Source organism: Grampus griseus (genome assembly GCF_964374135.1).
Source record: "Grampus griseus genome assembly, chromosome: 7".
Taxonomy (NCBI): Eukaryota; Metazoa; Chordata; class Mammalia; order Artiodactyla; family Delphinidae; genus Grampus; species Grampus griseus.
This window is the reverse complement of record NC_139001.1, coordinates 58,170,214-58,185,710: the sequence shown is the minus strand read 5'-3', so window position 1 is coordinate 58,185,710 and position 15,497 is coordinate 58,170,214. Positions and strand designations below refer to the sequence as shown.

The following is a 15,497-nucleotide window of genomic DNA, read 5'->3' as shown; positions in this document are numbered from 1 at the left end:
GGACACATACAGACTGAAAGTGAGGGGATGGAAAAAGATATTCCATGCAAATGGAAATCAAAAGAAAGCTGGAGTAGCAATTCTTGTATCAGACAAATTAGACTTTAAAATAAAGACTATTACAAGAGACAAAGAAGGACACTACATAATAATCAAAGGATGAATCCAAGAAGAAGATATAACAATTGTAAATATTTATGCACCCAACATAGGAGCACCTCAGTACCTAAGGCAAATGCTAACAGCCAGAAAAGGGAAAATTGACAGTAACACAATCATAGTAGGGGACTTTAACAACCCACTTTCACCAATGGACAGATCATCCAAAATGAAAATAAATAAGGAAACAGAAGCTTTAAACGATACATTAAACAAAATGGACTTAACATATTTATAGGACATTCCATCCAAAAACAACAGAATACACTTTCTTTTCAAGTGCTCATGGAACATTCTCCAGGACAGATAATATCTTGGGTCACAAATCAAGCCTTGGTAAATTTAAGAAAATTGAAATTGTATCAAGCATCTTTTCCAACCACAGTGCTATGAGACTGGATGTCAATTACAGGAAAAAAATCTGTAAAAAATACAAACACATGCAGGCTAAACAATACAGTACGAAATAACCAAGAGATCAATGAAGAAATCAAAGAGGAAATCAAAAAATACCTAGAAACAAATCACAATGAAAACATGAAAACCCAAAACCTGTGGGGTGCAGCAAAAGCAGTTCTAAGAAGGAAGTTTATAGCAATGCAGTCCTACCTCAAGAAACAAGAAACACCTCAAGTAAACAACCTAACCTTATACCTAGAGCAATTAGAGAAAGAAGAACAAAAAAACCCCAAAGTTAGCAGAAGGAAAGAAATCATAAAGATTAGATCAGAAATAAAAAGAAATGAAAGAAATGATAGCAAAGATCAATAAAACTAAAAGCTGGTTCTTTCAGAAGATAAACAAAATTGATAAGCCATTAGCCAGACTCATCAAGAAAAAAAGGGAGAAGACTCAAGAGAATTAGAAATGAAAAAGGAGTAACAACTGACAGTGCAGAAATACAAAGGATCATGAGAGATTACTACAAGCAACCATATGACAATAAAATGGACAACCTGGAAGAAATGGACAAATTCTTAGAAAAGCACAACCTTCCAAGACTGAACCAGGAAGATAGAGAAAATATAAACAGATCACAAGCACTATTGAAACTGTGATTAAACATCTTCCAACAAACAAAAGCCCAGGACCAGATGGCTTCACAGGTGAATTCTATCAAACATTTAGAGAAGAGCTAACACCTATCCTCCTCAAACTCTTCCAAAATATAGCAGAGGGAGGAACACTCCCAAACTCATTCTATGAGGCCACAATCACCCTGATACCAACACCAGACAAAGATGTCACAAAAAAAGAAAACTACAGGCCAATATCACTGATGAACATAGATGCAAAAATACTCAACAACTAGCAAAGAGAATCCAACAGCACATTAAAAGGATCATACACCATGATCAAGTGGGGTTTATCCCAGGAATGCAAGGATTCTTCAATATACACAAATCAATCAATGTGATATACCATATTAGCAAATTGAAGGAGAAAAACCATATGATAATCAACAGATGCAGAAAAATCTTTTGACAAAATTCAACACCAATTTATGATAAAAACCCTCCAGAAAGTAGGCATAGAGGGAACTTAACTCAACATAATAAAGGCCATATATGACAAACCCACAGCCAACATTGTTCTCAATGGTGAAAAACTGAAACCATTTCCTCTAAGATCAGGAACAAGACAAGGTTGCCCACTCTCACCACTATTATTCAACATAGTTTTGGAAGTTTTAGCCACAGCAATCAGAGAATAAAAAGAAATAAAAGGAATCCAAATCGGAAAAGAAGAAGTAAAACTGTCACTGTTTGCAGATGACATGATACTATACATAGAGAATCCTAAAGACGCTACCAGAAAACTACTAGAGCTAATCAATGAATTTGGTAAAGTAGCAAGATACAAAATTAATGTACAGAAATCTCTTGCATTTCTATACATTAATGATGAAAAATCTTAAAGAGAAATTAAGGAAACACTCCCATTTACCATTGCAACAAAAAGAATAAAATACCTAGGAATAAACCTACCTAAGGAGACAAAAGACCTGTATGCAGAAGACTATAAGACACTGATGAAAGAAATTAAAGATGATACAAACAAATGGAGAGATATACCATGTTCTTGGATTGTTAGAATCAACACTGTGAAAATGACTATACTACCCAATGTAATCTACAGATTCAGTGCAATCCCTATCAAATTACCAATGGCATTTTTCACAGAACTAGAACAAAAAATTGCACAATTTGTATGGAAACACAAAAGACCCCGAATAGCCAAAGCAATCTTGAGAAAGAAAAATGGAACTGGAGGAATCAGGCTCCCACACTTCAGACTATACTACAAAGCTACAGTAATCAAGACAGTATGGTACTGGCACAAAAACAGAAATATAGATCAATGGAGCAGGATAGAAAGCCCAGAGATAAACCCATGCGCATATGGTCACCTTATCTTTGATAAAGTTGGCAAGAATATACAATGAAGAAAAGACAGCCTCTTCAATAGGTTGTGCTGGGAAAACTGGACAGCTACATGTAAAAGAATGAAATTAGAACACTTCCTAACACCATACACAAAAATAAACTCAAAATGGATTCAAGACCTAAACGTAAGGCCAGACAATACAGAGAACTCTTAGAGGAAAACATAGGCAGGACACTCTATGACATAAATCACAGCAAGATCCTTTTTAACCCACCTCCTAGAGAAATGGAAATAGAAACAAAAATAAACAAATGGGACCTGATGAAACTTAAAAGCTTTTGCACAGCAAAGGAAACCATAAACAAGACGAAAAGACAACCCTCAGAATGGGAGAAAATATTTGCAAATGAAGCAACTGACAATGGATTAATCTCCAAAATTTACAAGCAGCGAATGCAGCTCAATATCAAAAAAACAAACAACCCAATCCAAAAATGGGCAGTACACCTAAATAGACATTTCTCTAAAGAAGATATACAGATTGCCAACCAACACATGAAAGGATGCTCAACAACACTAATCATTAGAGAAATGCAAATCAAAACTACAATGAGTTATCACCTCACACCAGTCAGAATGGCCATCATCGAAAAATCTACAAACAATAAATGCTGGAGAGGGTGTGGAGAAAAGGGAACCCTCTTGCACTGTTGGTGGGAATGTAAATTGATACAGCCACTATGGAGAAGAGTATGGAGGTTCCTTAAAAAACTAAAAATAGAACTACCATACGATCCAGCAACCCCACTACTGGGCATATACCCTGAGAAAACCATAATTCTAAAAGAGTTATGTACCACAATGTTCATTGCAGCTCTATTTACAATAGCCAGGACATGGAAGCAACCTAAGTGCCCATTGACAGATGAATGGATAAAGAAGATGTGGCACATATATACAATGGAATATTACTCAGCCATAAAAAGAAACAAAATTGAGTTATTTGTAGTGAAGTGGATGGACCTAGAGACTGTCATACAGAGTGAAATAAGTAAGAAAGAGAAAAAATATATATATATAAATACTGTATGCTAACACATATATATGGAATCTAAAAAAAAAAAAAGTTCTGAAGAACCTAGGAGGAGGAGAGGAATAAAGACGCAGATGTAGAGAATGGACTTGACACGGGGAGAGGGAAGGGTAAGCTGGGATGAAGTGAGAGAGTGGCATGGACATATATACATTACCAAATGTAAAATACATAGCTAGTGGGAAGGAGCTGCATAGCACAGAGATTTCAGCTCGGTGCTTTGTGTCCACTTAGAAGGGTGGGATAGGGAGGGTGGGAGGGAGATGCAAGAGGGAGGATATGGGGATATATGTATATGTACAGCTGATTCACTTTGTTGTAAAGCAGAAACTAACACACCATTGTAGAGCAATTATACTCCAATAAAGATGTTAAAAGAAATAATAACAGTTGATAAAAGAGTAACAGGAAAAGAGTGGTTTAGTCATAAAATGAGGTTAGCTAATATTTAATAAGCTCATGATTCCCTAAGGTGTGTCAGGCTCTTTATGAAAGTTATTAGATTTAGGGCTTCCCTGGTGGCGCAGTGGTTACCTGCCGATGCAGGGGACATGGGTTCGTGCCCCGGTCCGGGAAGATCCCCATGCCGCGGAGTGGCTGGGCCCGTGAGCCATGGCCGCTGAGCCTGTGCGTCCGGAGCCTGTGCTCCACAATGGGAGAGGCCACAACAGTGAGAGGCCCACGTACCGCAAAAAAAAGAATGTTATTAGATTTAATAAAGGTGTTAAAACTATGGAAAAAAAAATAGTAGCTTAAATTTAAGGTTTTTTTTAGTCAATCCTTAGATGATGTGGTTTATTATTTACCATTACATAATAAACCAAGGGAATAATCTAATAAACTGAGTATTTTAAAGAAAGCTAATTTGATCTTTGATGAAAACATCCATTTACATATTAATTTTCAATAAAAAAATTTGCCCTAGAAATAATTTTGCAGTCTAGAATTTTGGAAATCTAGTTCCTATTTGTAAAATTTGCTCCCAAATAGGTTCAACAGGGTTATTAGTGTTTTCTCTTTTTAATTGATTTTAGGCTTTTATCATAACAACTGTAGAAATTTATCATCCCATCTTTTCCTGAAAAATGGTGGTAACATTTCTCATCTGAACTGTTTCCAACCATAACTCATTACTTCATTACCTAGTTTAGTGATCTAAAGTAATTTAATATTTTACATGATATGAGGTATGATGGAGCAAAAACCAAGCTGTATTCTACTGCATAGCAAGTGTAACAATAGTTTTACATTATTTTTTGCTTTTAGAAGCTGACTGATCATTAATCGTTATTCCTAAAATGCCAAGCACAGTTTACCTTATTCTAAAAATACTGAAATTTAAATACAAGTTAGGCATGGAATTACTCATTGAGAACAAAGAAAAAGAACAATTGACCATGCTGAAGATTGGTATAAAAGGGGTAGATTTTAATCAAAACAGTATTGGATAATTTTCTCATCTGTGACCCTGCATATTAAAAATTATGAAATATGTGAGGACTCTAATGTCATATTGACTCATGAATAAAATGTGTTTACTGAGTGCATAATTGCGCAAGGCCTTGTGCACAGATCCCATAGGGTCATGAAGAATAGAACAATCTCAGGAGACCCATTTAAGGAAACATTGAAAACCTATAGAAAAGATCTCTCTGATGGCTTCTGCATTATTCAGATTACTCAAAGAAAAGACGTTGGCACTGCAAGTTAAAATAGATATTTTATTGAGAAACTTGCTTTGTCAGTGAGTGAGTAAAAGTTACAAATATTTTTATTTAATAAAATTAGCATATCCTTAATTCTAAAAACATCTCTTAAAAGCTTTCATTATCTGAAACTGCAGATCATTCTGAGTCAGGGTTTTCTTTTAGTGTCTTCCATGGAAAAAGATGCTGCCAATTCCTGTCATGCAAATAACAGAACATGTGTAGTATGACTTGTTCACAAGCAAAACAAATTCCCCACTTGCGTTTGAGTTTCTTGCATGCATATGAATTAATATCTTTATTGCTGTAACTATAAAATTCTCTTGGTACAGCAATGAGGCTTTATGCTTACTCCTGAGGATTCTAAGAGTTATAATAATGTGGTCATATATATTTTTTTAAGTTATGTAGCAGACAGTTCTGCTGAAAAACCCCATTCCCCAGTTATAACTTAAAATTGGTATAGGTTAATACTACACACTAATGTGTAATTTACTTGTTAAGTACACTAGGCTTCCATGCAGGTTTTTTTTTTAATTACATTTTTGTTGCATTAAAAGGGCAATGATTTAACCCTATAAATTATTTTCTAAATGGTTTTTACATATAAGACACTAAAAGTATGAGACAAATAAATATTTGAAACGGTTTTAAATAAGTTAAACCAGTACTAACAGCTAATAATTAAGTAGAGGGCAACATTTAGTAATTTTCAAATTTATAAATTTTTATACATGGACACTTAAGAAAACTAAATTGTAAATGTAAAAATAGGATGTTAAGCATAGAATTTTAAAATCTTGGCTTGAATTACATAGTTTTTTCTTCTCTTTAATTGCAGGGAATAAGGTAATAGGTAATAAGGTAATCTCTGTCCTGCCCAGAGATGCTTTGTGCAAACACCAGAAATGATATATCACACAGCAATAATTTTGCTGATAAATTTAAATGGATCCGCTCAAATTATTACTTTTAGTACAAAAGCTAAAGGTTAGACTATACTTCTGTTGATGAATTTTAGAGATAATATTTATGGAGGTTCTTATTTCCCTCCTAATGGCACAGATTAGTACGTTGGATAGAAAAGCAAAAGGAGATGAAGCACTTGTTTTTTAAAAAAGTGCTTCTAGTTTTTAATGAGTACTATTTTTCAAGGGAATGGAAAAATAGAATAAGAAGGCCTCTCATAAGAATCAATGAAATCTTTTTTAGGAAGTGCTATCAATACGTGCAAACTGGTCATAATTTAAGGTCCATATCCTCCCAACAGATGCCAAATTTGGCAATTTGAAAGAACAGTAAATTGGATATTGATTTTGAAATTACAGCACGCAACTGCAGGGAACAATGTTTTAAAATATTGGCATAGTTTATAGTAATTATTATATTCATTATCAGAACTTTAAATTTTGATTTGTTTCTCTTTTTTCTAAGTCAATTTCCTGTGTGTTTTACATACACATGAAATCACAGAATATTAGCACGGGGTGGGAACATGTCTTGTCAAATTTTACAGAAGAGGCAACTGAGGCTCAGAGAGGTTGTGATTTGCCCAAGGTCCCCTAACTAATAAGTAACAGATCTGGGGCTAGAATATGACTCCATGTGGGCGACTTGTCTCCTTTATAACTTAGGTCTTAAGGGATGGGGATGAATGCTCAATTTCTTTGTATCTTTCCTGTTGGGGAATGTTTGCATTAATAGCAGGAGGACTCTGTTCAGGACTCTTTTGAAGAAATCTGTAAAACAAGTACTCATCCCGAAATTCATAATTGTTGGTGATATGTTGGATGACTCCCCCTTGCACCAGTTTATCTCCGTATATCACAGCTTCACCACGGTCGGAGGCAAGGCCAACTTCAATTAGCCAGCTCACCAGGTCACAGCCACAGAAGGTCCCGACAGAAGTCTTTGCACCACACCTGTATGTCAAAGGAATGATTCACCCATATGTTCTGTAAATCTGGTATCAGCACTGCATGATGGAGGACAAGCAAGGAAAAATAGAAGGAGACAGGGAAAGACAGCATGACAGTTAAAAGGTGGCAGGGATGAAACTATTCTGAATGTAAAGGGTTTATTAAATTACCTGAACCTAGAAAGACCCACCAGAGAAAAACAAAATAGGCCAATAATGCTTGTGAAAACAGAAACACTTAAAACAAATGACTTAGATAATGTAAGTGCATCAACAAATAAATATTCTTTATAGAGTAGATGGTCTTTTATGGTCAGGTGCATTCTTTTTTTTTTTTTTTTTGCGTTACGCGGGCCTCTCACTGTTGTGGCCTCTCCCGTTGCGGAGCACAGGCTCCGGACGCGCAGGCCCAGCCGCTCCGCGGCATGTGGGATCTTCCCGGACCGGGGCACGAACCCGCGTCCCCTGCATCGGCAGGCAGACGGTCAACCACTGCACCACCAGGGAAGCCCCAGATGCATTCTATAGATAGCAATTATATATTTTATAAGTTATACTCAGTTAAAATAAATAATTTAATTTTCTCAGGAGCATTAAATAATATTTTTGCAAGCTCTTAAGAAGTGACAATTTTTACTAAATTACTGAAATCAAACTTTTTATTTTCTGCTTATCACAATACCTTTCTTCATGCCCTGAGCAAGATAATCTTACTGATATGTTAGGAATTTGCTCCATTAAGAAGCAGGCAGGGCTTCCCTGGTGGCATAGTGGTTAAGAATCTGCCTGACAATGCAGGGGACATGGGTTCCAGCCCTGGTCCAGGAAGATCCCACATGCCGCAGAGCAACTAAACCCATGAGCCACAACTACTGAGCCTGTGCTCTAGAGCCCACGAGCCACAACTACTGAAGCTGCATGCCACAGCTACTGAAGCCCGTGCACCTAGAGCCCGTGCTCCGCAACAAGAGGAGCCACCGCAGTGAGAAGCCTGAACACTGCAACGAAGAGTAGCCCCTGCTCGCCATAACTAGAGAAAACCCACGCTCAACAACGAAGACCCAACGCAGCCAAAAATAAAAAAAATAAAAAAAGAATGACTATTAAAAAAAAAGAAGCAGGCAAAGGGTAAGTGAGACCTGTCTTGCTATAAATCTAAGATTTGTTTTTCATAGTTGTTGACTATATTCCCCACACTGTACATTTCACCCCTGTGATTCATCTATTTTACAACTGGAAGTCTGTACCTCTTAATCTCCATCACCTATTTCTTTCTTCCCCCCAACCTCCTCCCTCTGGCAACCACTTGTTTGTTCTCTGTACCTATGACTCTGTTTCTGTTTTGTTATGTCTGTTCATTTGTTTTGTTTTTTTAGATTCCACATATAAGCGAAATCATACAGTGTTTGTCTTTCTCTGTCTGACTTATTTCACTTAGTATATTGCCCTCTAGGTCCATCCACCTTGTCGCAGATGGCAGGATTTCATTCTTTTTTGTGGCTGGGTGATATTCCATTCTATATATATACCCCATCTTCTTTATCCATTCATCTACTGAGGGACACTTAGGTTTCTTCTATATGTTGCCTATTGTAAATAATACTGCAATGAACAAAGGGGAGCACATATCTTTTCTAATCAGTGTTTTTTATTTTCTTTGGGTCAATACTCAGGAGTGGAATTGCTGGATCATATGGTACTATTTTTAATATTTTGAGGAATTTCCATAAGATTCCTCGGATTTTTTTTTTTTTTTTTTTTTGGGGGCATGCTGCATGGCTTGTGGGATCTTAGTTCCCAGACCAGGGATTAAACCCACACCCCCTGCATTGGAAGTGCGGAGACTTTTTTTTAAAAATAAATTTATTTATTTTACTTATTTATTTTTGACTGCGTTGGGTCTTCGTTGCTGCAGGCGGGCTTTCTCTAGTTGCGGCGAGTGGGGGCTACTCTTCGTTGTGGTGCGCGGGCCTCTCATTGCAGGGGCTTCTCTTGTTGCGGAGCACAGGCTCTGGGCATGTGGGCTTCAGTAGTTGTGGCGCGTGGGCTCAGTAGTTGTGGCTCGTGGGCTCTAGAGCGCAGGCTCAGTAGTTGTGGCGCATGGGCTTAGTTGCTCTGTGGCATGTGGGATCTTCCTGGACCAGGGCTCAAATACGTGTCCCGTGCATTGGCAGGTGGATTCTTAACCATTGCGCCACCAGGGAAGCCCCAGTGCGGAGTCTTAATCACTGGACTGCCAGGGAAATCCCAGATTCCTTAGATTTAAAAAATTTTTGATAATAAATCTGCTTCTTAATTATTTAAAATTTGTCTTCCTAATGCAAATGTGAGGGTGCCTCAGGTATGAATTAAAAAACAAGGGAAAAAGAAATGTAAAAAAACAAATTAAGTAGATTCTGTTCATTTTTATACAAGTATGCAATAGACAACATGAATCTGTCCACAAGCATTAGTTAAGCTGCAAAACCTAAAGTGCTTGACAATAGGAAACAGTGGATGAATATCAAGATGAAATGAGAAATAGGTGACAAAAATTTTAAAGCATTTAACCACAAATGAATGTACATTAGCGTTTCATATAAAAATTAGAAAAGAGGTTAATATACATGAAAAAATTTCTCAAGTACACAAAATCACAATATTGTAATATCAGTATTTTACTTAGTAACAGGATATCTTAATTTATGCTTTGCAACTACAAACATCACTTTAAACAAAAGCCTGAATGTTACACCTGGAGCCTGAGCCTTTTTCCTCCTCATTGATTTTAAATTTATAGCCCTACACCTTCTAATCCAGACACCAAGTGATTAATATTTGCTTCCTGATGACTGATCAGGCAGCTACAACCACAGCCCACGGAGTTGTGCAGAGTGGCAGAGGATTAGCCACTATGCAGGATGCAGAGCAGTCCCATCACCAGCCTGTGCCCATTTGCCATCTGGGATGGAGGCAGCCTGACAGCCCTGCAAATGGCAAAGGGCTATGCCAGTCGGCAATCACAGTGGGCCTGGTGGAGGTAACACAGAGTTCCTTTTTTTAAATTTTAAAAAGCAATTTTAAATAGTTGAAACTATCCATAGATGGTACTTTGAAATAATTGTGTTTGGGCCTTTAAGGGTGGGAAACTAATATTTTTTCATAGCTTACCATTTCCAGAAACTGGGCTAGGCGCATCATATAGATTTTGTTATCTAATGCAAACAACCCCAAGAGCCAGGTATTTTAAAGAAGAGGAAAACTAAGGTTTAGAGACTTAAACTTGCCCAATGTCACAGAGCTAATAAGTGGCAGATCCAGTAATTGAGTTCTAGTATTAGTCCCCAGCCAGTGAGTCCCCTTTCCATGAGCTATACCAGGATACCTCAGTTATAATGAAATATAGTGGCATAATATTTGTACATATTCTGAATGGTAATTTTCATAAATTTTCAATTTTTCAGTTATAGACATAAAAGTATTCTTAATATCATGTTTTGTTTTTTTCTCTTTTTTTGACAACCAAAAATATTGGCACTAAAACATTTGTTTATTCTTTTCCTGCTGTATACTCCATACAGGATTAGAAGAATAAATATGCTGTCACAGACTGAAGATTAGGACTTGAGGTGAAAAATAAGCAGCAGAATTAATTAAGAGATAGAAATTTCATTTCATTTTCTTAACAATATCATTAGTAATATGAAATAGCATATGACTAGCATACTCCTAGGAGATGGGGAATATAAAATCACTTCTAAATACAATGTATCTCAAAGGTTTTTGAGAGGCACTAATGGCCAACATGAAGTGAATGTTCATATTCTGCTACATTTTGGTTCATTCTAAAGTTTTCATGTTTTACATGGAAATCAGAAGTTATATGGCATTTAAAAAATGTAAAGATCAAAGTGTTATGGCTCCTATATATGCTGTTTCTTAAACTATAAACTGACCCATAGCTATTTTAACTTTTATGTGTATATGTGTTATTGAAAATAACAATAATAAAGTTAGTCACAAGCACATTACTTAGCTGATTACAAGCCAAAATTAATCATCTAAAATATAATTATCTAGAACCTGTACTTACCTTCTTTCTTTCACAATGTTTTGGATACAGAGGTCACGGTGATAATGGATAAACTGTTGACAGGTCATTTTTATTTCCTCAGGAACAGAAGAATCCCTATTTTCTGCTGTTTCTTTATTGTTCCATAGGAATTCAAGTCTAAAAACCAAAATTTAAGGATGCAATTTTTAAGGAAAGAAAAGCCCTGAGAGGGAGCCCCTTCTTGCTTATCACCCCATCAACATGGCTGTTCCAAAACTGTCACTCACCACAGCTGTCATCTACAACACCCAGACATCCTTAGTCTCTGAAGCAGAAGCATATTTAACCTGCATTTGGTGGCTGGGGTGGGGGACTTGAACATTTTATAAACCCTCCAGACATGCTGGACACATTTCAGTAACTACCAAAAAATGAAGTTTCTCTTTCTACATTCTACTATTTTAAAACGCAAAAGATAACATATAGAGATCAAGTATATTATTTAATCATTTTCCAGTTTTGGTACCAGAGAGACAAATAGCGGGACCTGGAGTACAAAACAATTCTGTTTTGCCAGCCCAGACAATAGATCTGTTGACTCTTTTAACCAATCAACATTATGAAGCTAATAACTAAGTGCAGTGACTTTCCTATTGTGCTTTTCTTCTTTTATGAAAGGACTGTGACCCTAGCAACTATATTTTAGTTGCTAAATGCCCAGGGACCGTTTACTGGGCACTTTTTATATAGGCAATAGGATAAATTCCACTAGCACTTCTAGTTTCTACTAATTTTGACTTTGAAAACAAATGAGGAAGTACGGATTCATCCCTCTACCTCCACCACTTCCTCCCACCCCCAAGGTGAAGTGTTCTCATTTCATAATTTTTCATAAAGAAAATTCCTGATCTGAATTCAAAGAAACTCTTCACCAAGTTAATTTTAAAATATTGAAATATTGAAAGAAGAAAACTTGAGTTTTCTATAAATTGTCGGTTTGACAGAAAGAGAAATCCTGTTGTCAAACAAGACAGACAATCAAATATAGACCTTTGGGGGCACATCACCTACTATTTCCATTTCTAAATACATTTTCAAGTTTCATTTTACTTTATGTAGTTAATGGCATAGATAGAAGTCAGTGTCCATCAATTCTTGTTAAAATACAAATTAAAATGTTGGATTAATGACAGCTCTTCTGTCATTTTCTCTGCAATTATTTACAACAAATATGTGAATCAGCAGATAACCTTTCTGTGGTTTCCTAGTAGTTTCTAAAGGTTTAAAAATATAAGTATCTTAATAGAATGGCTTTGTCATCACCTTTACAGTTACAGCTTTATTTCAAAACTAAAAGTACCTTCTTTTGAAGGGTAGGATGATTAAATGTTTGTCCAATCCAAAGATGCCAAAGGAAATAAATCCCTATGGAAGAAAAAAAAGTTATATTTTATGAGTTCTAAAATAAATTTTAAGACAGAGAAATGATGGAAGCCAAAATATTTAGTGCTTGGGGAAGTAAACCTCTAGTGATTAGAGCAACATTTTAAATAGAACACACAGGCAGTACCTCTAAAGTTCAGTGCCTGATGGCAGGTACAGTCAGTCTCTGTATCCACAGATTCCATATCCATGGATTTAACCTACCGTGGATTGAAAATATTTGGGAAAAAAATTCCAGAAAGTTCCAAAAAGCAAAACTTGAATTTGCCGCATACTGGCAAGTGTTTACATAGCAATTAAGGTGATGTAACTAACCTAGAGATGATTTAAAATATACAGGAGGACATGCATAGGTCATATGCAAATACTGTGCCATTTTATATGAAGGACTTGAGCATCCATGGATTTTAGTACCTGAGGGGTGTCCTGGAACCAGTCCCCCTCAGATACTGAGGGATGATTGTATGGTCCTTGGCTACCTCTTCCCAATCATCTTTCCTACTAATTATGATGGGTGAAAAAAGTGAGTGCTGAACAACCACATTGGCAAGCTAGCTTACTGGAGAAAAATGAAAACATTTAAGGGCTATATGACTTTTTTTCCCTTTCTAAAAAGAAAATAAAATATGTCCCATTATGCTTAAGTACTTCTTTATTATTTTTCTGTTAAAACTTCAGAAATTATAGAATTAACAAGTGCTATAGGTTCTGATTATAATGAAGTAACTGAAAAAAATTTATGTGAAATGAAATTGGCTAGTGTTTAGGGAAATGGTTTGAAGAATTTGGGAGTGATGAGGCAAACTAGCACCAGATATTAGCCACGTATCAGGACAATCAGGACTGCCTTGGGGAGATGGGAGGCTGGGAACTGCCATCTGTCAGGCACAGTGGGGTAAGGATTTTAGAGCAGGTTGGTGTGGGTGGGATGGAAAATGCAATGACATGAAGGACCTACCTGTCTTCACCTCAAATTATAAACCACCTAAAGGGAATGATCTTACTACCACAACTCCCCAAGAGAAAAATGGAATGGGAGCAGGTTTTGTATCTGTCTCCCTCCTTTGAAGCACTTCAGCCATAAGCTGTGGGGACAATATTTCAAATGCAACATTCCTGGCATTAGCTTCTGTTTGTGGAGCTTTGTCAGTCCCAGTCCTGGGATGGCTCAGCTTGGAGTGGGCTTTCTGAATGCAAAATGCTGAGTAAGACTAAGATTTTCAACCTAGTATTTTATAGATCTTGGGTACAAAATCAAATCTTGGACAGTATCACAGAGTGAGGTGGGCATCAAGTAGCCCTGGGATGCTCGTGTCTGTCTATAATAAACTGATAGGTCACTTGTCTGTCTAAATATAGCCATTTTTGCTCCCATAATAAAGGCAAAGCAAACTGGAAATATTTCAAGAAATTAACGTTAGGGAAAAACTTGCAAGAGCGTCTACTTATAAATGTTAACTAACTCATATGGCCAATTATTTCAGGTTTAATAGGCAAGCGCAATGATTTCAAGTACTGTAGTTTTTTCAACCTGATAATTAATCTTGGGACTAATATTCTTTAATTAAAAAGTAAGGGATGTGGTTAAGACTTCGCCTTCCAATGTAGGGAGTGCAGGCTTGATCCCTGGTCGGGGAGCTAGGATCCCACATGCCTTGTGGCCAAGGGACCAAGACATGGAACAGAAGCAATATTGTAACAAATTCAATAAAGACTTTAAAAAAAATGGTGCACATCCCAAAAAAAAAATCTTTAAAAAAAAAAGTAAGGGACTGAAGACAATTAAATTTTTACATCAAAATATTTTCCCAATATCTAAAATATTATTTACCCTTAAATATCCATTTTAATAGTGACATAAACAAAGACAACAGCACCTATCATATTAGTTCTTCATGGAATTTTAATTTCTAATTTTTAAACTGGGGGTGACAAGTCTACTTTGCAGATATTCTTGTGATGTTTAAATGAAATAATTAATGTAAAGTGCTTAAAAATGTTTGGCATATAGTAAACTCTCAAGGAATGGTATCTACTATCCCTGGTCAAATTTTATTTATATACCACATGATTTTTTTTAAAGGATTTAAGTACCTGTAGTTCAAGAAACATCAAAATGTAAATGAAATGATGTGCATTAAAATAAGTTGCTAAACTAAAGGCTCAGAGAAGTTAAGTCATTTTGCCAAAGTAACTTCTTAAGGCCACAGCAAAGTTTAAAAAGAACTTGGAACATCTTGTCCCTGCTAAATTATCATTCTTTATCTCAGAACCAAAGCAAAAAACTATTTGGTATTTCTGATTGAAACACTCAGTGTGCATTCTGATGACTTTAACCAATATAATAATTCATCTCTACTAGGAGATAGGCAGCAGCTGTCAGCTGTCACGCATACCAGCAGCTGGCAAACAAACTAAACCCTTTTGATTTAAAAGAAAACAACAACATCCGTACCATCCCCCCACCCCCACCATCAAACCATCCAGGACAACAAAAACCCCTCAAAGTTCTCAGTAAATAAATACCTGGCCAAAGTTAAACACAGCACAGAAAAACTGTAACTCAACATATAGTCTCCCAGGCTCTTGGTTGAATAGCCACCATAAACAACTGGAAAGATTCTGTAAAGGAAGGAGAAAATAGTACTTTAAAATGAAGCAAGCTAATCATTTCTCTCTATCCAGAGCATAGTACAATAACTTATGTACTTAACAATTAGGAAGAAAAGAACTAAAGGGAAAAACACCAAGAGAATA

General features: G+C 36.3%; 1 protein-coding gene across 3 annotated transcripts in view; it reads right to left on the bottom strand.

Annotated features, from left to right (window-relative positions):
• Nucleotides 1-5,378: 5,378 nt before the first annotated feature.
• The window catches only part of GPR155 (G protein-coupled receptor 155), a 42,752-nt gene continuing 32,633 nt past the window's right edge, over nt 5,379-15,497 (bottom strand). The window contains exons 14-17 of one of the 3 annotated variants that reach the window (XM_082658940.1): nt 15,267-15,362; nt 12,658-12,722; nt 11,337-11,474; nt 5,379-7,268 (exon numbers count right to left, since the gene is read on the bottom strand). In XM_082658940.1, coding sequence (XP_082515066.1) covers nt 6,977-7,268; nt 11,337-11,474; nt 12,658-12,722; nt 15,267-15,362 — 591 coding nt within the window. In that variant the 3' untranslated portion in view covers nt 5,379-6,976. Of the gene's footprint in view, nt 7,322-9,215; nt 9,520-11,336; nt 11,475-12,657; nt 12,723-15,266; nt 15,363-15,497 lie in introns of those variants that run through there. The other 2 variants (XM_082658941.1, XM_082658942.1) reach the window with 2 other exon arrangements.